Source organism: Penicillium canescens, assembly GCF_028828765.1.
Source record: "Penicillium canescens strain IBT 15451 chromosome Unknown utg000004l_segment0_segment0, whole genome shotgun sequence".
In the NCBI taxonomy this organism is placed as follows: domain Eukaryota; kingdom Fungi; phylum Ascomycota; class Eurotiomycetes; order Eurotiales; family Aspergillaceae; genus Penicillium; species Penicillium canescens.
In genome coordinates this window covers 1,394,548-1,417,100 of record NW_026703966.1, presented here as the reverse complement: position 1 = coordinate 1,417,100, position 22,553 = coordinate 1,394,548, and the positions used below count along the sequence as shown (strand labels likewise).

Below are 22,553 nucleotides of genomic sequence, written 5' to 3'. Positions count from 1 at the left end.
ACAGAAGCTCAGGTGGGGGCCCATCAATGTCAATATCCTGAATTTCTGAGGTTGTTGGGGCAATATATATATCTTGCTCATTGGTCTCATCTCGCCCTTCAGTCCCATCTTCTAACATGTCTTCGTCCGAAGGGTTCAAAAACTCGTCAAATGGCACAATATCTTTATCACCAAGCTTATCAATTGCTTGATTATATAGACTTTCAATCTCATCACTCAATCCGGGCTCGGAAAATAGTGCAGACTCAGGTGCGGACTCGGGCGCGGACTCAGGTATAGGTATAGACTTTGGACTAATCAAAGTACTTTGTTTAAAGCAATTGATAATCGTTTGGTCTGATACACTTGTTCTCCAAACTTGCGTTACCCAGGTAACAGTATAATAAATGCTCATTCTTTGTTTTGGGTCTATCCCACGATCAAGAAAAGCAATCATATAGCGCATCCATTTCTTCCGATAATGGTGCTTCAAGTTTTGGATAATACCTTGGTCCAAGGGTTGATAAATTGAAGTTGCGTTTGCTGGCAAAAAAACAACCGTAATCCGGGGTGGTGGTGGCGCTCGCTGGAGTCCAATAACATGTGGTGAAGCATTGTCTAAAAGGAGCAAAGCTTTCTTATCTAAGGGAATACGCCCATAGAAAGATCGCAACCAGTCCTCCATAATGTCATGACGCATCCATGCTGCCTTGTTGTGACGCCAAACACATCCCAGAGCTCGGAAATTAACCCCCGGAGTGCGCGAGGGGTTTTTGCTGTGCCAATCAACCATAAAGGGACTCGATCGGAACCATCCGCATTTGATGCAACAACAATAGTGATTCGTGTTTTATCAAGCTTTTTGCCAGCAATTTTTCCCTTTGAAAGACCACCATTTGGCATACGTCGCCAAAATAGGCCAGTTTCATCCATATTGTAGATTTCGGACGGTTTGAATTGATTGCAAATCGATTTGGTGCTTTTGATCTGATCATGTACCGAGGATGGGACTGAGGCAGCTTCTCCGTGGAAAGTATGATATTGAAGAGAGTGGCGTTGTTTGAAGCGAGTTAACCAACCCTCAGAGAATTGAGGTTTGGTCCGATCTTTGTATTCCGGTATTTGTCTCCAAAGCTCAGCTGCTTTAGTTTGGATCAAAGGGCCATTTATTGGTATTCCATTGCCAATATGGTTATCTGCCCAGTCATATAGCTTTTGGTCCAATAATGGCCAATGAGAGGATGAAGATCGTTTGTTTGCCCCTGCAGGGCCCGTATCAAGATAATTGTATTTGGATGAAAGGATCCTTGATATGGTTGACCGGTCAATCACTTGTTTGAATTGGTCCTCAAACCACTTAGCACATGCAGTCTGCGTGGGCTTTGGGCTAGTATTAGACCAAAATGCCCGTAGTGCCTGTTTCTGCGCGTCTGATATACCCAATTTGGTACGCTTTGGTCCCATTCTGACGCGCTTGGGTGGGGTCGGGAGGGTAGGAGAGCTTGTAGATTGAGGCATTCTGATTGGTTGATTGCGCTGACTAAGCAGATTTGAGAGGAAGAAAGTGTGGTAAAACAAAATGTGTTATATTCTGTCAATTTATATGGAAAAAACTGGAATGAAGGGGCCATCCAAGCAAGGGATGTGTTATTATCAAGAATGTGCAATATCCCACCGTGGTATAAGCGAGAGTTGACTGTACCATGAATGTCCACTGCGTGCCTCCTGGCCGACTGCAAGGAAGTGAATTTCAAACTACAGCCCTCCTCGTCTGCTAATGGACAGGGGTATTTGACTCCATCGTGCGAGTTCTTAGCATGCGCATTTGCAGCACCTGACGAAGAAAACGTCTTGTCACATTGAAGGTCCTCTGCGCGTGGGCAGGGCCATCCCACTTGATCGTGCACCCTCGTAGCATGCTCCTTTGCATGCTTTGAGGAAGAAAACGTCTTTTCACAATGAAGGTCCTCTGCGCGTGGGCAGGGCCATCTCACTTGATCGTGCGCGTCCCAGCATGCTGCTTTGCACTTTGTTCCGAGGCAAACTTCTTATCACAGTGAAGCTCCTCTGCGCGTGGATAGGGGTGTTTAACTCCATCGTGCGCACACTTAGCATGCTTTTTTGCATACCCTGTCGATGAAAACGTCCTGTCACAATTAAGCTCGTCTGCGCGTGGACAGGGGTATTTAACTCCATCGTGCACACTCTCAGCATGGCTGTTTGCATGTTGCGAGGAGAACGTCTTATCACAATGAAGCTCCTCTGCGCGAGGGCAACGGAAGCGCTGTTGCTCCATTGGTATGTTGATGTAAGTGGTTGGCGGAGATGAAGGTGTCGAGACCGTAGTAGAGCGAGCAGTAGTGAAACTGAATGGAGAGATAAAGGTGTCGAAACCTCAGAAGGGCGAGTAGTAGTGAACCGAAACTGAATGGAGAGTTGAAGGTGTCGAGACCTCAGTTAGGCGAGTAGTAGTGAGAGTAATGTGAGATATAAAAGTTTTAAAACCTCAGCAGAGCGAGCAACAGGATGACGCCTATAAGGCCTAAAATGGAATGCATGGAACTATCCAGCAATCTAGGAACGTGCGCTGAGAGATGAAGAGACAGATTGGGGAGACAAAGAACATGTTGTGGGCGATGAACAAACCTACAGACACAGGGACTGCGGTAGCCCAGATCTCCATCTTAACAAAAGGTGTGATAAACCAGGTGATACAAAAGTTATTTGGGTTGAATGAAGCTAGAACACGCAAAGAGGATCATTACGGACTACAACTAATGGAGCTGGACGCGGCCAGACTCCTTACGAAAGAACAGAAAAGACGAAGAGATGCTAAGCAATACTCTAAATGCAGAAAACCAGGACATTTTGCGAAGGAACGCCGCAGCTCTCGGCAAACCCAACAGCTGACGGCCACTCGTCCGCGAGAAGGCCATGATACCGTGAAGGTCGAAAATCTACACAACAACCTCGCTTCACTTAACAATCTTGATAGATGGAGGGAACCAGTGAAACGAGACCGGAGCTATGTACAAACAGCTACAGAAAAGGCTAGCTAGGGTGAAGTGGTAAACCCCAAAGGGACTAACAAGTAGGATAAAACAGCCACGACACCGCAGCTACTAATGATGGATTCCTAGAAATTTATTGGGTAGAGATTGAGAGTTAAGGATGGACCTAGCACGGTTCCTAGAATTGTTTCACAGACTCCTAGGGACTAGTGGAGGAATCCCAAAACGCGAAAAGCGGGTACCTAGGAACTAAGTGTTCCTAGAAGGACTCACCAAGGTCCTAGAAACCCATCAGAACTCGTAGCAAGGTATTAGCAACCTCCCAGGAACAGCGAAGATACCTATAAGGGTCTCACGCATACATAAAAGTAGATAGCGTCTTCAAGATGAATGATCAATAGTAAAAAGAGCTATAGTGGACTTAAGATACAAGCCGTAGCGTGAGGGAGCAAAATAAAAGTAGCCTCCTCGCGTTCAGGGAAACCCAGATATACACCATATAGGTCCCATCATTTATCTTCCTCTCGCGTCAACTGGTACGCTTCATATGTCTCCCTGAAAAGCGGTAGTAGAATGGTTAAAGAAGCCTGAGGAACCAGAGGATGGCACCTATCCTTATCTGTATATATACATAAGGTCATCGCTGTATTCAACCCCCGAAGGGATTTTAAACATTTTTTCTATAAAGTCAAATTTAGAAAGTCTGGTACTTGTAATATTTTGGCTAATGTAAGGCGGTGTATAAGGTGAATTATTATTGGCCGGTTGGATACTAAGTTGCATCCAAAACCAACGAATTGATCTGACCAATTGGAAATGTCAAAAATTCTGCATTGTATTCTGTATAAAACAGGCAATTTGTTGTGCGAATCCTTCTTAGTAATCTTACTCTGAATACGGAATATTACCCAATAGATTCGGATCATATATCTATTCGTAAGGAAATGCAGATAATGCAAGCATTCATGCCGACAGCACATTAGCTTCGAGCCTCTCCTTCTTTTCTTCTTCGCTCCTACTTAGTGTCTCAGCACGAACGGATGTGCTTTTCACAAGTAGGCTAAAATTCGACTAGGCACTTCCGTCTTCAAAGTCAGGAAGATGTCGATCTACCCAAGGTGTGTTCGCTTTGAGGGTACCACGTTCCTGGCTTAACCCGGACCTTGATCACCCTACATTAGCTATGTATGGGATATATTTAGTGGCATCTGTAGAATATCTGTTTGTAACTTCATTTCATTTTTCGTAAACCGGTAACATGTCCCCTACAGAGTGTTCTCCAACCGACGTTCCTTACGCAATGCCCGGAGCTTGACCCGTGCCTCCTCCAGAGGGACCATGACGCCCTTGCTTTGGCTTGCGGGATCGTCTCTGTTACGAATATTAACAGTGCCAGATTCACGCTCCTGCGCTCCCACAACGAAGATGAAGTTGTACTGGGCCAATTGGCCAGTACGAATCTTCTTCTGCAGGGTGTTGCCACTGATGTCCACGTCCACATTCAGCTTATCTCCCTGCAGGATACGCTGCAGCTCCTCGGCGTAGTCGTTCAGAGCCGGCATCACTGGCACAATGAGGATCTGGCGCGGACTGATCCAGAACGGCCACTTGCCACCAAAGTGCTCGGTCAAGATACCAAGGAATCGCTCGAAGCTACCAATAATAGCACGGTGAATGACAACAGGACGGGCACGGCCGAAGGGCAGCCCGTCGGACTTGGTCACGTCTTCCTTCGCGTCCTCCTCGGTGTTCTTCTCCCGCTTTTCGTTGGTCTGATACTCCAGTTTGAAGTTCAGCGGAGCTTGATAGTCCAGCTGAATGGTGGCACATTGGAAACCACGACCTAATGCGTCATTTATGGTGATATCAATTTTAGGGCCGTAGAAGGCACCATCACCCTCGTCAATGACCCAATCATTACCCTGGAATTTGGTCAAGGCCTTCTTGAGCTGCTCCTCGGCTTGGTTCCAGGTCTCCAACGAGCCCATATACTTCTCGGGGCGGGTGGACAGCTTCAGCTTGAAGGTGAAGCCGAACAGCCCATAGATGGACTGCAAGAAATCGAACAGACCCTCCACTTCAGACATAATCTGGTGCGGCTCAACCAGGAGGTGCGCATCATCTTGGCAGAACCTCCTCACTCTTGTAAGACCAGATAGCGCGCCACTCGCTTCATTACGATGTAACTTTTTCGGTTTTGGTTAGTATTGCTGCAATATCGAAACTTGGATAGCACTCAATGTCAAACTTACCACTCCAAAGTCTGCAAGACGCATAGGCAGCTCACGGTAACTCCGTTCACGGTGGCCGAAGAGAATAAAGTGACCAGGGCAGTTCATAGGCTTAAGGGCCCACTCGCGCTTCTCAACGTCCAACTTGAACATGTCATCCTTATAGTGAGCCCAGTGACCAGAGGTCTTCCAGATGGAAACATCGAACATGTTGGGGGTCTGGACTTCCTGGTAGCCGCGCTTGCGGTACTCAGTACGCAGGAGGGACTGAATTTGGTTGAGAATCTTGGTTCCGTTAGGGAGGAGAAAAGGACATCCGGGAGACACTTCATCGAAGAAGAACAGCTCTTGTTCTTTTCCAATTCGCAAGTGGTTACGGCGCTCAGCCTCTTCCAAGAACTTCAGGTGCTCGGCCATTGCCTTCTTATCAGGGAAAGCAACACCACGGATACGCTGCAAGGAATCGTTGCTCTGGTCACCAAGGAAGTAGGCAGATGAGTTCTGGAAGGATGTCAGTATGGATATCTCATCCGATAACCTCACATGGCCACGCTTACCTGCATGATCTTGAAGGTCTTGATCTTGCCAGTGTTTTGAATGTGAGGGCCACGGCAGAGATCGACAAGGGTTCCGCAGCGGTAGACGGTGCTGCTCTCACCAGTGACGAGCTTATCAATGTAGTGCAACTTATATTTGCTGTATCCGAACATCTTCTTGAGGTTCTCCTTGGAAACCTCCAATCGGTCAAAGCTTTGTTTCTCCTTGAAGATGCGCGAGGCCTTGTTGTCGAGCGCTTTCCAATCACTCTCGCGAACAACCCGTCTGTGTCCCCATGATATTAGCATTGGCACAATTGTGAAGAACCGGGATAAACGTACCCATCGGGCATGGCCATATCGTAGAAGAAACCCTGGGGGGTAGGGGGACCATGGGAAAGAAGACAGCCATATTCACATTCACATGCCTCACCCAGACAGTGAGCACTGGAGTGCCAGAAGACCTCACGGGCCTCGGGGTTGCTGAAAGGAACAAGAAGAACCTTGCAGTCCTTCTCCAGAGGACGATTCAGGTCCCACAACTCCTTATCGTCAATTTTGGCTATGACAACATTGGCAGCAATATCTTTGGGAACATCGCGCAGGAAAGAACCAGGAGTGGTCTCGAAGGCTTTGGCGGAGACCGAAGAAGGGTTGCCGTCGCCAATGTCAAGGGAAACGGTGATTTCGGGGTGAGGGCGGTTCTTGATCTCTTCGAGGTATTGTTGCCAGAGTTCCTCGAAGAGCTTGTTTCGCTCAATCATGAATTCTGGGAGAACATCGGGGCTCGGGGCCTGCTTTTTCGCATCTTTTGGCGGGGCAGCGGCTTCAGAGGCCGGCGCGTCGGCGGCAGGCCGCACAGGAATATCCTTAGGGGCTTCGGAGGCCATTTTGAGAAACCTCTGTGTAGCGTCACAGGGTAATTGAACTGTGAACGAAAACAAAGCTGGATCGTTTACACTCCGCGTGGAGGGAAAATGACTCTTTCGTGAGGGCGGTGAATCAGGTGGTCACGTGTGGGTACTGCCCTTAGCGACTTACCGCTTCAAGTTTCCACTAAGCGAAAACTTCACCAGCTAGTACAAGCCGACAGTCCCCCGATAACACCACAAAATGTCTTTCCGTGGTCGTGGTAGTGCTTCCGGTGCCAACCGGGGAGGTTTCGGTAGCCGTGGTGGTGAGAAATTATCAAAACTTTTGTGAATCAAAAGATCAAAAGGAGCTAACGAAATTTTTTTGTTCCAGGGCGCGGAGGTTTCCAGCCGTCGTTCGGTCCCCCAGCTCAGGTCCTGGGTAATTATATCTGATCCTACAACATTGAAATTATGTCGCTGATTTTCCGATAGAGATGGGATCAGTGATGCACTCTTGTGAGGGTGAGATGGTCTGCGAGTCGATCAACCCCAAGATCCCCTACTTCAACGCCCCGATCTACCTCGAGAACAAGGTACGCCACAACCCTACCGAACAATCAATACAATTGGCAAAGATAAATCTAACTGGTCCTGATAGACTCCCATTGGTAAGGTCGACGAGGTCCTCGGCCCCATCAACCAAGTCTACTTCACCGTCAAGCCCCAGGAGGGTATCGTCGCAACTTCGTTCAAGCCCGGTGACAAGGTCTACATCGGAGGCGACAAGCTTCTTCCTCTTGAGAAGTATGTTTCACTTCCATCCGAATTCCCTCGCGCTCTGACTAATCTTCCAATCAGGTTCCTTCCCAAACCCAAGGCTCCTCCCGGACCTAAGGTCAAGCGCGCCGGTGGTGCTCGTGGTGGCGCCCGCGGTGGTGGTCGCGGTGGCTTCGGCGGTGGCCGTGGTGGTGGTTTCTCCCGCGGTGGTCGCGGTGGTGCCCCCCGTGGAGGCCGTGGAGGCTTCTCTCGCGGCGGCGGTGGTGGTTTCGGTGGCCGTGGTGGCGGCGGCGGCTTCTCTCGTGGCCGTGGTGGTCCCCGCGGTGGTGGCTTCCGTGGTCGCGGGTAGAGAGTCCGTGATACTATGTACTGTCTTCTTACGGCGTTTGGGGGAATCGGGAGCTTTTTCAGGAAACATTTCCTTGTGCATCCTGCGCAATTTGCTGCTTCACTGGCTGCAGGCTGTAGAATATCACCAGTCAAAAAATATTATGGTTCAATTTGGTTCAATGGGTTAGCATAAGACTAAAATTCATCGTCGTAGATTGAAGACATGTGTGGCTGGTGTGGCTGTGGCGCAGCTGCTGCACCGCCTCCGCTTTCTGCAGGTTAGGAATGACGTTGACCGCTCTGCGAATCTGTGCGTCTGTCAACACTTGAAGCAGGATTGACGCCAATTTTATTCCCTCTTACCCCTCAGTCTTACCTCTTGCGCCTCGTATTGCAACAAATATCCCGTCTGCCGTACATTCCATACTATTTGATATCACTTGAGCATGTCTCGCCGGACGTCGACCATGGCATCCAGCGATTCCAACAGCGGTGTCCCACCTTCAGGTGACGGAGGTACGTTAGAGCTCGGTTCGATCCTACAGAGGCCATCCAGCTTATATTTTGCAGGCCAAGAGAAGCAGAAAATGCTTCTCTCCTCCGAACAAGGTCATTTCAGCCTCGTGAAGTCAGTTCCGCCAACTTTTGCCCCCTCGCTCTCAACTCAACCTAATGCTCAACAGGGCCCTGCATCTTGCCGACCTGGTTACTGAGATGAATGGTAAGATACCTTTGATGTATCGGAAGCTTCTGAGAAATCAAATCGCTAACTCTTTTCCCTAGGTTTCTGTGGAGGCAAGCTCGTATTTCCCATCAGTTTGACGATCAGCGACTAACATGTAGAGCAGTGATGTCGGTCTTCTCTTCCATGCGCTACTGCCTCGGTGAGCCAACTGAATATGGTGCTATCTGGGCTGCTCTAGCGTTCATGCCTTTCGGTCTGTTCTTCGACTTTATGGACGGAAAGATTGCCCGTTGGCGCAAGAAGTCGTCCCTCATGGGACAGGAGCTTGACTCCCTAGCGGACCTGGTAAATGAACCCAGTGAAGAGGTTAACCACAATCCGACTAACTCTTCGGCCTCGAATAGATCTCCTTCGGCCTCGCCCCTGCTGCCGCCGCTTTCGCCCTGGGTATCCGCACCTCGCTTGATCACGTCTTCCTCGCATTCTTCGTTCTCTGCGGCCTTACTCGCCTGGCCCGATTCAACGTGACTGTGGCCGTTCTGCCGAAGGACAAGAGCGGCAAGTCCAAGTACTTCGAAGGCACTCCTATCCCAACCACTCTCTCAATCGCCTCCCTCATGGCCTACTGGGTCTCCCAAGGCTGGACACACGCAAACATCCCTCTTGGTCTTTTCGCCGAAGGCACGATTTTCGAGTTCCATCCCGTTGTGCTCATGTTCGTCTTGCACGGATGCTTGATGGTCAGCAAGTCCATACATATTCCCAAGCCATAAGGTCGGATTCACCTTGGCCCGGCATATACTGTTGGCGAGCAATGTCGGATACTGTTGTCCCCTTCAACTTGGACAGCTAAATGAAAATAAATATCGGGGCTGTCGCTTGTGGGCACGCTATAGCATAATCTCGATACACTTAAATGAGGATGATTGATCTGATTTCGATTGCATACATTGACCGTGGCCATTGAGTAGATACCGAAGGGAAGTCCCAACAGTGTCAACATATAAAAAATGGAGAAACCGCTGTCCTAAGCTTCGGCGGTGTTGATGGTCGTCATTCTTAGGTTCCAGAGTTTTAACACTTCATGTCAATCGAACCATGTTACATCAACCTTATATAACCACCTGGTGCAGCGACCTCGGGTATGAAACATAACACTCAATACTGACATAATCTTCGCATGTAGCCCTACCTAGGTAGAGCCTGTTAATCAGAACAATCTGGCACATATACCCCGAACCGCCAGTCTGTGTTGTATTGCAATGCTACAAAGAATATGACTACGTAGTTCATCCAAATGATGCTATACTTCTAAGCTATTAGATGTAGAGTACTCACAGGACTCAGTTTCGAGCCAAACATGACAACGAGAAAATACGAGCGCCACACGCCGTGAGCTCCTCCTGTCGCTATATATATATGCCGTCGATGCAACCATCGGGGTGCAAGCCATCCAAATAGTGACAGGCAACTTAATTCCTGAATTTAAATAACGGAGAAAGTTGCTATGCTAAAATGATGGTCTTAACATGAGTTCCGTCAAGTCGTTCGATGGATTCGGCAAGATTTGGCGAGCATATATCCGGTGTTTCCGGGGGCATGAGGAAAATAGGGTTGTAAATGCCTCTAAAATTAATAGAGCTATGCGCGAGACATCCTTATATTTGAGACTTTCGAGCGTATTCGTATTGGTTCTGTAGATATGTTTTGCTTTTCAGGCCGAAGAATTGTCGCAGGTCATCCTATATATATTTGAGCCGGGGTTCATATATATTGTGGAAAACATCGAATACTATGGGAAGCCCGAGGACACTAGAAACTGTTCCCGAGATAGATTGAGTCGTTGCATTAGTAATACCCATAGAGTCTACAATGAATATCTTGAAATTGTAGGTCACCAATGTAATGTATAATGACCGAGCCAAGTATTCCCGATGAATCGTAAATTGACAGAGTCTAGAATATACAGTGTCACAGCACAGATCAGAATTTTTAGCACCGATAATAATAGCAGCCAATATTTCCCCGAAAACTGGCCAGACCCGGATCTTTCTGCAGGGTCTGCACATCGTGGGTCGAATCGTGTTCTAGAGGTTCTAGACCACGCAAGTTTCAGTTTGATATCACTCCTCACAGTTCACACACGTCGAACTGGTGTTTGCATGAAGCCTAGTACATGTACATGGTTCGAAATAGAGTCTTTCCGGTGAACAGTATCTTCCCATTCTAGTTTCAATCCTTATGTTGCCATGCCCCGGTAAGGGGTGCCTGTTTTGTTGTGGCAGGTGGGGAATTCAGCTGGTCTAGCGGACGCCACTGGGCTAGGAATATATGCGTGGGCAGTCTAGACATTTCCATATGCTTGTGTTTATGTTTATATTTATGCTTGAGGATGATTATTTACCTACCTGTATTTTGTACGGCTTATGGTGACCCTGTACGGAGTATTTGGACCTTTTCAAAGGCCCGATTCCTTAGTCCAACTCAACGTTCGGATCTCGGGTCCTGGCAGATAATTGGCAATATGTCTCACTCTGTATGGAGTATTGTTATTTTTTGGCGGCTTGCGTGGAATGAACTAGAAGAGGTCACTGGACGGGATCAAGTGATAGTATTGTATGGACTAAGTTCTAGCAAAAGATATGGTGCGTATTGTTTGTTGGGAAGTAGATATTGTTCAGCATGACTTGGCAGCTACTTTAAGTTTCGCTGATTCAGGTGTATGAGATTGAGATAACGTTACTGTACAGGATTACTGGGGAACACAAACTGTGGCTCAGGTCATTGCTAGGGATTTCGATCTGCAAGGTACAGCCGATACATAACGACATTCGAGCCGGGTTCTACCGAGTGATATACAGTAGCTCTGCATACAGTACACAGATCGGAAGTTTCGGAGCTATTAATGTGGTTTAAATAACCCCCGAGGAGTCAAGGGGGATAAAGTACATGTACAAGTTAAAGGGTTCAATACAAGCCCTAAGGTTGGATGTAGATCTCTCAAATCCAGTAAATTGCGTGAATGTGGGTAAATTGTGCGTTACAGGGACCAGAGTAAAAAACAATTCGGATCCACTCGGGAGCGACCGCTGGATACCCATGGAAATGAGGTAGAGGAAATGCGATCTCTGTTGGAAGCGACATACAACCTTACTCCGGGGGAGTACACAATGTTGAACTAATGCAGGGTTTTGATTTCTCAGGTGTTAGCGCCTGTCACGGATTAACGGCTCCGCTGGAACTAATCTCCCTGTAATTTGCCGCAAATCTCGGCTGGAAAACTGTCATATGGGGCAACTAATTTGTTACGAACCCCACGGCAAAGGTCACAGGCCTGTAACTTACTTAACTTAACTTATAACCGAACGCACATGTGTAAATAGACATCAAGGGACTGTGGCGATGCTGATCTTACAGTATCAAAGACAGTCTCATCATCTTTACTTGGCACCCAAAATGGACTAGCGGCATGCCCAAGGTTCCATCCCGGCCCGCGTTTTCCCAGAGGGGAAATAGATCAACAGTGTCCCCTGGTTAGCCAGCACGGGTGCCTGATGACCAAGCAGGGTACTGCCTATGATTGGTTCACGGCTATTGTACACGGTACTGAACAATACAACAAACAAAGACCCCCATGTAGCGTCAGAGCTGAATGTACTCGGTACTCGAGGCCACTAGGGCGTTTCCCCCGTATTACTGGTACCTCATACCTTCTCTGGGGCACACTGACCCCCCTTGTCCCTTTCTCAAGGGATCCATCACCACCTTCTTTCCTTCTCTCCCTTCACACACATTCGTTTCCGACTCGAATTTCTCACTCGTTTATTCTTCAGGAGAGTCCCGGTTCTGAACCGAACCACTTCAAATTTTACGGTCGCTCACTCTCACCTAACCCGATAGGGGGTGAACTCCTCAATACCGAAGCCTCCACGCGAAACCGTCACTTTCCCTTCTTTTCTTCCGAGCGTTCTTTCTCTTCAACACTCGATTTGTTTTTGTCAGATACGCCTCAGCATCTGACCGAAACGGGAGCAAACGTCGTGGACAGTTTGACAACAAACGACTATTCAACAAACAGAAGTTCTTCAGGGTTACGCAGGCCGTCCCCATTTCTTCTCCGATCACCCTTGCGACTGTGTCCAGCGGTGTTTACGTTCTTCCTTCCGATACTCGACCTCACCCCTTCCCTTGCCGTCTCATCATGCTTTTCAACACACAGAGCACCCTCGTGGTGTCGACTGCCCTCTTTGCGGCCAGCTCAGTAGCTCAAGAGGGCTTCAAGGTTATTCCTCGCGGCTCAGCCAACGGAAAACTTGTCGGTTGCTACTCCAGCGCTCCTGGTTATGGTTCATCAAAGGATTACACCTACCAGAGTTCTGGCTGGTGTTTGAACAAGTGTTACAGCGCCAACAGCGCTGCATTTGCTCTGACAGGGGGCTCGACCTGCATGTGCGGTGACACGCTACCACCCGACAGCGACAAGGTGGACAGCGGCAAGTGCAACAAGGCATGCACTGGTTGGCCCTCAGATATGTGTATGTTACATAAACTGACCTTGCGCACTTGATTTACTAACCCCATTGAATAGGCGGTGGCAGCGACTACTACTCCATCTACACCACGAACTATGAAGAAGATGTCCCGACCTATTCGGAATCTAGCTCAACCACTACCACCAGCAGCGGCGAATCGAGCACCACGAAAACCGATGCCGCTAGCACCGCTGTCTCATCCACGTCTAGTCAACAGACGACTGAAGTGACATCCCCCAAAGAGAGCAGCGCAAGTGCATCTATTGAGGCAAAGACCAAGAGCAGTCACAACACTGCTGCGATCGCAGCCGGAGTCGTGATTGGTGTCGTTGGATTCGCCGCCCTCTGTGGTGCTGCGTTCTTCTTCTGGCGGTCCAAGAAGAACAAGACCAACACTGCTTTCGGTGGTGGCACCACTGGCGGCTACGGCCGCGACTCGAACCCGCCCTCGATGACCGACTCTCGGTTCGATGGCGACTACATGGCACAGCGCCGCCAAAGCAATGGCAGCATTGATGACGACCACGACTTCTCTCGTCGGATCCTGCAGGTAAATACTCCCGTGAACCCGTCGCTTCCTGCAAATGCTTACTCTGATTTAGGTGACGAACCCCGATCGCTAAACCACCTCTCCAACTGAATTACGCATCCCTCTCCTCTTCCTTCTCTCTCCTCAGTATTAGCGACCTATGTTCTTTCTCCCTCAATCTGCTTTACGAGACTGCTGTCATTATTGTTCCTCGGGTTTTTTTACCGGAGTTGTGATATCCGTAAGGCATCAGGCTCGACTCGACTTGGTGTCATAGTTTGTGATTTCTGTCTCTTTCGCCGTACCCTGGAACACGCTGCGTCAACAAGCGACGGCGTTGCCATGCGATCCGATGCAGTTCTCAACACCTACAACCGAGTGACTGTTCACCAGGACTCCCAGCAGTTTAATCGTTCCACCTTGTCTGGCACTGCAAATTCCTGGGTGGCAATGGACGGCTTGTATCTGAAAAGGCGTTTGCTATTTTTTTCGGCCCTATCAATGCTCTTTTTTCTCGTTTCCATGAGCAGACCATTCCTTTGATGTGATTCTTTTTTTCTTTCCTCTTCTGATCTCTTCTACTGTTTCGGTCGGATCTTTTGCCTATCGGTCCTAGTTTGGGCTATTTGTTCGCATTTTGCCCTCAAAGGAACTGATCTGGGAATAAGTCACTTTAAATAGAGAAGATCAATCAACTGTACTTAATGTGAGAATGGATATGCTTATCAGTCTGATTCCGTCCTTTGTAAGGCTTTGTTGGTAGTTGTTTCCTGGTCTATTCCGGCTGCCTCAGAACAATGAGAGGCATCCTAGGCGTCGGCCGATAGCCGTATAAGGCAACCAGGAGAGCGTACGGCCAGTTTTCCTTTCGCATCTAACAATCACACGGTTCAACCTCATAACGTGAAGATATAGAAGCCATCCCCGATATTCCCCGGGTCACGTGTACCATCATCCCCGCATTGTAATATACCCCGAAGCCGAAACTCCGCGTCGCATAGTTGCACGTCGATCATGGATTCCAATTCGAGAAACAGCGCCATGCGGTATCCCCGCAAAAGAGCCGTGACTGCATGTCAACTTTGTCGCACTCGCAAGACAAAGTGCGATAACCAGCGTCCCAGTTGCCGGATCTGTCTATCTGTCGGGGCTCCATGCGAGTATACAGATCGAAACGATCATTCATCGTGCGGATATCTATCTCCCTGATACGCCGATATGCGATGACTAACTATCCAGCTCAGGTTCGATCCAGCTAGCCTGGAAATCATTGATCGGTTAAATCGCATTTTGGCCTCACAACAGGATGTACTGAATGCTGTACAAGCTAAAAATGATAGTGGTACTTCTTTGACTTCATCGAATCCACATTCGACACCATCATACACATCGCCTCAGACAGTTTCTTTGCAGAATTCGAATGCTACCAGATTCTCGAATGGGGATCTCGTGGTGGACAGCTTCGGATTTCCGTCATCCTATACAAACCCAGATAATGTCCTTATGTGGCCTGTCTTCCATGAGAAATATCCCAAGAATTGTCTGCAAGATGCTGTCTTTGGACCGAGTCCGCAAAGTCTGCAGCACATACAGGAGAAATCAAAGCGCATCAAGTTTGGGTTTCAGGAGGATAAGGTGCCGGAATTGATGAAGCAGTTCTTTCTTCTGGTGCATATTAAGAATCCCATTGTGGATGAGAAGGAGCTGAAGAATTATGCACGGCGTGCTGTTGAAGAGGGGTTGGATTGGGATGAAGGGTCTTGTCTTGTGGTAAGAGCACTCTATCCCCTAAAACACTGCGAGAGAATTCTTGATCGGATGCTAAAAATGCAACAGCTTCTTGCTTGTGCTCTGGGTACAATCGCAGTACCATTTCAACGCGCACATGAAATCGCCACTTTGGATCCTGCAGAGTACAGGAAACTTCCCACTCCTCTCGACGCCTCTAGGCTAGAGGAAGCGGAATCATACTTTACACTGGCTCGCAGAAGAATTGGAAATTTGAGTCATTCAGTCGCTGGTGTACAATGTCTATTCCTTTCGGGTGTCTTCTACATGTATACCTTTAGGCCATTGGACGCATACCAGAGCTTCCACCAAGCATCTGTGATGTACCAAGTCTACGCAAAATCTAAACAAGGAGCCGCATCCACTCCCTCTGACTTAAAGACCGAACAAAGGTTATTCTGGAGCTGTTTCAAGTCTGAATGGTAAGTCAAATATCTTGCCACATGTTGACCTTAACTAACAGAGTACCCAGCGAGATCCTGTCGGAGATTGATCTACCCCATTCGGGTGTATCCCATCTAGACTACGTGCACATCTTCCCAAGCCCACCACACTCAGATATAATAACAGCCAATCCAACCTCCGTGCTACTACCAGATAGCGCAGAGCACACCCGCCACGACATGGCAAGCCGCGAACAGGAACAAGCCTGGTTTTACTATCTCTCAGAAATAGCTCTGCGACGGATCGGCAATCGCGTCTTGGAATCAATGTACAAAGACGACTTCGAGTCATGGAAAGAGCTCAACATCCAATCAACAATCCAGATCGCAAACGAGTTCCTCCGCCAGCTTAATGAATGGTATGAATGTCTCCCAGCACCCATGCGTTTCGACGATAAAGGACCAGGAATTATCCCAAGCGAAGAGCTACCCTGGCTACTATATGTCCGGCTTCGAGAGGTGCGGTCTTGGATCTTGAGACCATTTTTGTTTCTGGCGATTCATTTACCGCCAGATAACCACCACCATCTATCATTAGAGCCGTTTGTTGCAGATTCTTTGGTTGGGTATACTGGACTTATTGAGGCAAATTCTGTCTGCCATCGTCATCATGGGACTTGGTATACGCTCAGATTGACGTTTACCTCGGCGCTTTGTCTCCTTGCTGCTGCGAGACGGAATTTGTGGACTCCCAGATTGAGGGAGTCTGTTGAACTTGCTATTGAGAATTTGAAGTACTGGGAGGTTGGGGCTCCTGGTGATGTTCAAAAGGCTAGGGTTATTCTCGAGGAAGTATTGTCTGCATAATTAGCCACTATATATTCACAATCGAAATGGTAACTTATAGTTAGTATGAATGATACAAAAATGTAGCAATCAATAGCAAGAGCTACCTTACACTATATAACTAACAGTCACTAACCTCCCATTTAAGCTCTAAGCTTGTTCATCTTGAGGAAACTTAGCTCCACCCTGAGCGCGCACTTCATCCATAATTTGCATCACTCTCAACGTCTCATCCAGAGGCATCACCACACTCTCCTTCTTGCCGGAACAAATGTCGAGAGCAATGGCGTCAGCTTCATAGTAGAAGCCCTTACCACCGGTTGTCTCCTCAAACCTGAAAACCTCCTCATGCCTCTCAGCATCATCAACTCCGTGCCTCTTATCCCCCATATCCTTCCCAGCATTACTAGGCTTTAGAGACAAAGTGATAGTATCCGGCATAGAAGCAGCAGACCCACTAAGGAAAAGTGTTCCTCTACTCCCCTCGACTCGGGCGAAAACCTCATTAGACTTGTGAAGTAACGACGAGGTAATGATACCCTGACGACCAGTCTGATCATAGTAGAGCAGCAAAGATGAACTAACATCAACACCATTGACTAATGTCTGCTTCGCGCTGATCTGGGGCTGCTCGCGAGCTCCCGGAGTCTCCAGACTCAACAGACCCCAGGTGATAGCGTAGATACCAATATCTAACAAGGAACCAGCACCGAGCTTGACATCCAACAGGCGAGATGTAGCAGGCAACTCTTTGAGCGGCATATCGAGGGAGAAATCAACAAAGGTCCGGTTGATATTACCGAGGACTTGTTGCGTATGCAGAAGTTCGTTCCACTTTGATGCAATTGGGAAGAATCGTGTCCACAGGCCTTCCATTACGAAGACACCTTTCTCTCTGGCTGCGTCAATAACAAGCTTTGCCTCCTGCGCATTGATCGTGAATGGCTTCTCGCAGAGTACATGCTTTCCGGCGTTGATGGCGTCAAGACAGTTCTGTTTGTGGAAGGCGTGGGGCGTGGCGATATAGACGATGTCGACATTTGGATCCGTGTAGACGTCTGCGTAGGAGCCGTGGCAGGAGACGGATGGGTGCTCAGACGAGGGAATGAAGTCTTCCATGAACTTTTGGGCTTTCGCTTTACTGCTTGAGCCGATGGCGCGGATAGTGTGTTTCGCGCGGGCATCCGGGCGATTGAGACTTAGATCTGTGACGAACCAGGAGGCGATCATGCCCGTGGCTAGCAGAAATATTTATTAGCCTGGTATCATTGAAATTATTGCTCGAGGATTGCGAACATGCGCCTTCATATGGGCTCTCAAAGAAAAGATAACTCACCGATGATGCCCCATCGAAGCTCAGGAAGCGGGGAAGACATTGCTGGGATTTGAAAGAATCAGCGGGAGTAGTATGTACTGGAATGAATAATGAAGAGCAAGATAGAAATATGAAAAATTTGACAAGTATGGGAATCTTGACGTTTTATCCTATGACTTATTGCGGGACTCCCCAAATATCGATAGTCATGTCTAACACCTCTCCACTCTCCATCTTGTATATGACGAGTGGAACCCGCGGGGAGTATCGGGGCCCATAACTTATACAGTGGCTTCGCGGAAGTACACCCCACATCTAACACTCCAGCGGGACTGCAGCCCGGATGATGCTGTCCCCATGAGCGTTGAATAAAATAAATCTTGTGCCATTTATGTGGTAGACTTATTTGTTGTGCAGTGTAGCCAAGTTTCCGGGACCTTTTGAGTTCGTGGCTTGTGATTCATATTCAATCTTATGTTGATGTATCGGTATTGCGAAAACAGATGCAAGATAATGTTGAGATTTGTAGGGCCGTAGATTACCCATATTAAATAGCCCATAATTTCAGGAATTGTCCTCTTTTCAAAGCCTAAAGTTACGATCTTGCAAACTAGACACTCTCCAAGTGCCCACTGGATTCCAGATCCTTGCCTTCATGGTCTTCAGCACCAGCTGATTTGATATTTCCGTTTAGAAGGAGCGTCAATCCAACCTCGTCTCTTGCTGCTGCAAACATTTCTTGCTCGTGAGAAGCCGTCACACTACCAAACACCGTATCCATCTCTTCAAGCGTTTTGTTCTTTGTCTCAGGGACGAAGAACCAGATGAAGAGTGCGCCAATAAAAAGCCAAACAGCGAAGAATAAGTACATTCCCCAACCAATGCCGTCGATCATCGGCGGCACAATGAAGGCCACAATGAAGTTGTTCATCCAGTTCGAAGAGGCGCCAATCGAAGTGCCCTTAGCACGAATCGAGAGAGGAAAGATCTCTGTAAGCATCGAAACACATCAGTAAATAATGAAAGATATACGAAGAGAATGTTCTTACCAGCAATTAAAACCCAACTGGCAGGTCCCCACGAATATCCAAAGTTGGCAATATAGATCCAGATAAAGGCAACGGCCGCCCAACCCGCAGCGACATTGTGCTCCCAGTCATGTTGACATTTAGCCACAATTACTGCAACGATAACCATGGAACAGAACATTCCAACGGATCCAGCCATCAAGAGAGGTTTCCGTCCGACCTTGTCAATAATCATGACCGCCGGAATGGTTGCCAAGACATTGATAATGCCAACTACCCCAGTAGCAAGGAGGGAAATAGTACCAGAAGTCAAGCCAAGAGTCTGGAAAATCGAAGAAGCATAGTAGATAATGGAGTCAATTCCGCTCCACTGCTGGAAGAACATGACCAACCCTGCAATAGCCACTCGTTTGAAGTTGTCCTTCGTGCGAAAGATGTTGGCATATTGTGCAAGCTCACGGCGCCATATACTACGCCCACTTTCAGCGAGGTGGGGGAACTTCTGCGCGAATACTCGTTGTTCGAAGAGTACTTCGGACTTGATCTCTAGGTACTCACATCGTAGCACAACATCATCCTCGGGAAGGCCGCGGAGATAGGCAAGTGTTTTGAATGCTTCTTCCTCGCGGCCTTTGGTGATCAGCATCCGAGGAGAGAATGGCAAGAAGAAAACAACACCCAACGCAAGGATAATGGCTGGAATTCCTTGGATGATAAGGGGAGTCCGCCATGCCCAATCGGACTGTCCATCACCTGTTCCGCCGATATAGTTTGTTCCGTATCCGATCCAGTAGGAGAGCATAATACCCACAGTAGTGGATAGTTGTTGGAGGGAAACGAGTAACCCTCGCATCTCGGGAGGAGCAAGCTCGGCATTGTATAGAGGTCTGCAAGGGTAAGCAAACAATCGCGTCCGTGGAAAGTGATCGAGATACCTACCCAACAGCACTAAGTGTTCCGACCCCAATACCTGTAAAGAAACGACCAGCAAAAAGATAAGATCCATTATGCGCACCGGCACAGAGGAAAGATCCGAGAATAACCCAAAGAGCACCACTCAGAATGGTATGCTTTCGAGAGAAGACTTCGGCCAAGATGCCAGCGGATAATGCACCAAACCATCCTCCAAGTTGCAAAATGGATGTCAACCATCCTGTAGCACCTGAAGAGCCCACGATACTGGGGAAGTCGGCCTTGAACCTGCTCATCACTAGAGCCTGTGAGATAACGCCTTGTTGGTAGCCATACTCGAGGCCACCGAAGCTATAGATCGTTAGTACTCTGTGTATGCATCATTTGATGGAGAGACTAACGAGGCAAATAACGCAATTAGGAAGACCTTTTTGTTCTTAAATAGACCGGATATACCGCTCACGTTCGATTGTTGTAGTCGCAACGCGGCAGCAGTCACTTCTGCTCCAGGGGCTGTGGATGAAGGAGGCACATGCATCTTGTGTTCAACGCAGTAGCATTGAAAGGAGAGCTGATAGCAAAAGGGAAACAACTTGTGCATGGATTGACTGACCAGCGTCTATATAGACCTTTGGCTGCCTCGCTTGTTCTGCTCAAAAGAAACCAGCTCATAGTAGCTAAATTAGGCCAAATATGGGGTTTGAAAATCTATTGGCCGGGGCTTGCGATCCCCCGCATTTCACCGGCTTCTTTGTTGTCGCATCTTTACTCCTCGTGGCTGGGTCAGTTGAGATCCGGGGAGTCTCGGACGGGGAGTCTCGGCACTTAGCGTGCGAGTTAAACCAGTTTGGGCAACTCACTAGTAGGAAGAAGCATTCTTTCGACCGAATTTGTTCTAACATGCCCGGGATGGGGAACATCTACTGTCACCACTTTGTTCACATCAGACTCCGCACTTTTTGAGTTGCTGAGAGAAACTGCACCAAGCGATTGATATCAACCCGTCGGGATTTGGAGGACGGGATTTGGTATATCTTAGTGCTAGACCACATCCCTTAGCTCTAAGTTATTAAAAGTCAATGATCATTGCCTGCAATTGTTTCCATATTCTCTATGTTCTCTATGTAGTTTGATATTTCAGGATTAAATACAGCTTGAAGACAAAGGGTTCACATCCACTGAAAGCACCACTAGTTCTTGATACCTAACCTAGCCTGTCCTTCTAATCCTGCCTTCATGATCATGCCAAACACTTCCAAGTCCTTCTTAGCATCCTCGGACGTGGTCTTAGCCGGCTTGCCATTGACCACAAATTCATAGAGCTCTTTCATCTCCAAAGTATAGGCGTCTTCATAAGTCTTTCTCGTCATAGACTCCCGGAAGGATCCATCTTCAAGTTTCTCGCGGATGTACATGGTGGTTGGCAATCCCTTGACGTAAGGAGAATCGAAACAAACCTTCACAGTTTTCTGCTTGCCAAAGACCTCAATGGATGCGTCGAAACGGGGCACTTCATCAATACCTGACTCATATGATACAGCGAAAGAGGGATACTGGAAGAGAGCACTGGAATGAAAGGTTAGAATAGTGTGCGAAGTAGATGCGGAGATACGTACCTCCAGAATTGAGGTCCTTGAGCTGTGCACAAAGAAGCACCGAGCACTCCCGTCGGCATACCGAGAGCCTCTCTCATCGCACTTAGATCGTGCGAGCCAAGGCTGCCCAAATGTCTCCATTGAGTGGCAGTATCCGGACCAACGGGAATGCCAAGCTCCTTTGTCAAAGCCTGCTGAAGAAACTGGTCCGTCCTAGAGGCCAGATCCTTGGAGTCTTCAGGTTTGTAGTCGGAGAAGACCTTGGGGAAAGTGCCCGACTGGCCAACAAAAGAGGAGTTGGGGCCAACGACGTCCCGCACGCGCGCATATTGGATCTGGTCAAGACTGCCAATTTCCTTGATTGCGTCGAGGAATCCAGCGGCATAACGTCTCATGTATCCGATCATTACCTTTCCAGTTGATTGCTTCTCAAGCTGGATGATATCGTCGGCATCTTTCAACGACAAGGCCATGGGCTTTTCAATGAAGACGATTTTGTCATGTTTCAGGCCCAACAAGGCGTGGGGTACATGGAAAGCATCGCTATTGGCAATCATCACAATGTCCACGTCGGTACTAGCACAGAGCTCTTCAGCTTTGCAAGTAGTTTTGGGCAGGCCTCCAATGACCTTGTTTCTACAGTGTTGGAGGGCATTTTCAGAGACATCACAGAGGTAGGTGATCTGGAAGTAGTCTGAGAGAAACCCGAGAGTCGGAATATGGGCGACTTGGGTGATTTCACCGCATCTGGACGATGTTAGTCTTGAATGTGCTAGTTGGGGGGAAGTGCTCTTTCTGACCCGATCACTCCCACACGAAGAATTTTGTTGGTCATTTTTGATATTTCCGTTTCCAATGTACAATCAAAGGCGACAATTCTAGGATTCAAAGTGAAATAAGCGGAAGGATATAAGTAGGAAGAATTGAAGATGTTGGTTTTCAGATGACGTTCTGGTGGGGGTCGAGTCCACGTGAGCTGCCGAAACTACCCCGAGATGCCTTCACCTGGGCACTCACGATAGTTGTCAAGTTGTATTTGGTGAGATATTTCTAACTCCACAGCCATCGCAATTGCCGGGCTCCCCGCCCCTGTGATCTTCTTCACTTCCGCGGAGTTTCGGCCATAAGTGGAGATGTGGAGATGTCCGACACTCCCCGAAATTTCAGGCCAACCTCACGCGGTCATTTGGTGCTTCATTGACCTCATTATGCATAATTCTTT

General features: G+C 48.2%; 8 protein-coding genes across 8 annotated transcripts; 4 read left to right on the top strand and 4 right to left on the bottom strand.

Annotated features, from left to right (window-relative positions):
- Nucleotides 1-4,255: 4,255 nt before the first annotated feature.
- On the bottom strand, nt 4,256-6,690 carry N7446_005872 (threonine--tRNA ligase THS1; the record flags this gene model as incomplete). The annotated part of the gene is made up of 4 exons (XM_058514620.1): nt 6,100-6,690; nt 5,779-6,043; nt 5,243-5,722; nt 4,256-5,176 (listed from the first exon to the last, which is right to left on the bottom strand). Exons 1-4 carry the CDS (start codon nt 6,645-6,647, stop codon nt 4,256-4,258), a joined length of 2,214 nt encoding a protein of 737 aa, XP_058371798.1. The 5' UTR covers nt 6,648-6,690.
- A 180-nt stretch (nt 6,691-6,870) lies between these two features.
- On the top strand, nt 6,871-7,737 carry N7446_005871 (H/ACA ribonucleoprotein complex subunit GAR1/NAF1; the record flags this gene model as incomplete). Its single annotated transcript, XM_058514619.1, has 5 exons — nt 6,871-6,934; nt 7,003-7,050; nt 7,104-7,204; nt 7,270-7,415; nt 7,470-7,737. 5 exons carry the CDS (start codon nt 6,871-6,873, stop codon nt 7,735-7,737), a joined length of 627 nt encoding a protein of 208 aa, XP_058371797.1.
- An 831-nt stretch (nt 7,738-8,568) lies between these two features.
- Nucleotides 8,569-9,176, top strand: N7446_005870 (CDP-diacylglycerol-serine O-phosphatidyltransferase; the record flags this gene model as incomplete). The annotated part of the gene is made up of 2 exons (XM_058514618.1): nt 8,569-8,748; nt 8,808-9,176. 2 exons carry the CDS (start codon nt 8,569-8,571, stop codon nt 9,174-9,176), a joined length of 549 nt encoding a protein of 182 aa, XP_058371796.1.
- A 3,001-nt stretch (nt 9,177-12,177) lies between these two features.
- On the top strand, nt 12,178-14,031 carry N7446_005869 (uncharacterized protein). Its single transcript, XM_058514617.1, has 3 exons — nt 12,178-12,938; nt 12,992-13,485; nt 13,538-14,031. The coding sequence occupies exons 1-3, from the start codon at nt 12,605-12,607 to the stop codon at nt 13,556-13,558; spliced, it is 849 nt and encodes a 282-aa protein (XP_058371795.1). The 5' UTR covers nt 12,178-12,604; the 3' UTR covers nt 13,559-14,031.
- Nucleotides 14,032-14,967: 936 nt separating this feature from the next.
- N7446_005868 (fungal specific transcription factor domain-containing protein) lies at nt 14,968-16,502 on the top strand (the record flags this gene model as incomplete). The annotated part of the gene is made up of 3 exons (XM_058514616.1): nt 14,968-15,234; nt 15,301-15,674; nt 15,725-16,502. 3 exons carry the CDS (start codon nt 14,968-14,970, stop codon nt 16,500-16,502), a joined length of 1,419 nt encoding a protein of 472 aa, XP_058371794.1.
- A 129-nt stretch (nt 16,503-16,631) lies between these two features.
- N7446_005867 (Gfo/Idh/MocA family protein) lies at nt 16,632-17,857 on the bottom strand (the record flags this gene model as incomplete). The annotated part of the gene is made up of 2 exons (XM_058514615.1): nt 16,632-17,719; nt 17,818-17,857. The coding sequence occupies 2 exons, from the start codon at nt 17,855-17,857 to the stop codon at nt 16,632-16,634; spliced, it is 1,128 nt and encodes a 375-aa protein (XP_058371793.1).
- Nucleotides 17,858-18,406: 549 nt separating this feature from the next.
- On the bottom strand, nt 18,407-20,274 carry N7446_005866 (sugar porter family MFS transporter; the record flags this gene model as incomplete). Its single annotated transcript, XM_058514614.1, has 4 exons — nt 18,407-18,786; nt 18,846-19,711; nt 19,764-20,087; nt 20,138-20,274. 4 exons carry the CDS (start codon nt 20,272-20,274, stop codon nt 18,407-18,409), a joined length of 1,707 nt encoding a protein of 568 aa, XP_058371792.1.
- Nucleotides 20,275-20,916: 642 nt separating this feature from the next.
- N7446_005865 (Gfo/Idh/MocA family protein) lies at nt 20,917-22,356 on the bottom strand. Its single transcript, XM_058514613.1, has 3 exons — nt 22,132-22,356; nt 21,353-22,078; nt 20,917-21,302 (listed from the first exon to the last, which is right to left on the bottom strand). Exons 1-3 carry the CDS (start codon nt 22,164-22,166, stop codon nt 20,927-20,929), a joined length of 1,137 nt encoding a protein of 378 aa, XP_058371791.1. The 5' UTR covers nt 22,167-22,356; the 3' UTR covers nt 20,917-20,926.
- Nucleotides 22,357-22,553: the final 197 nt, after the last annotated feature.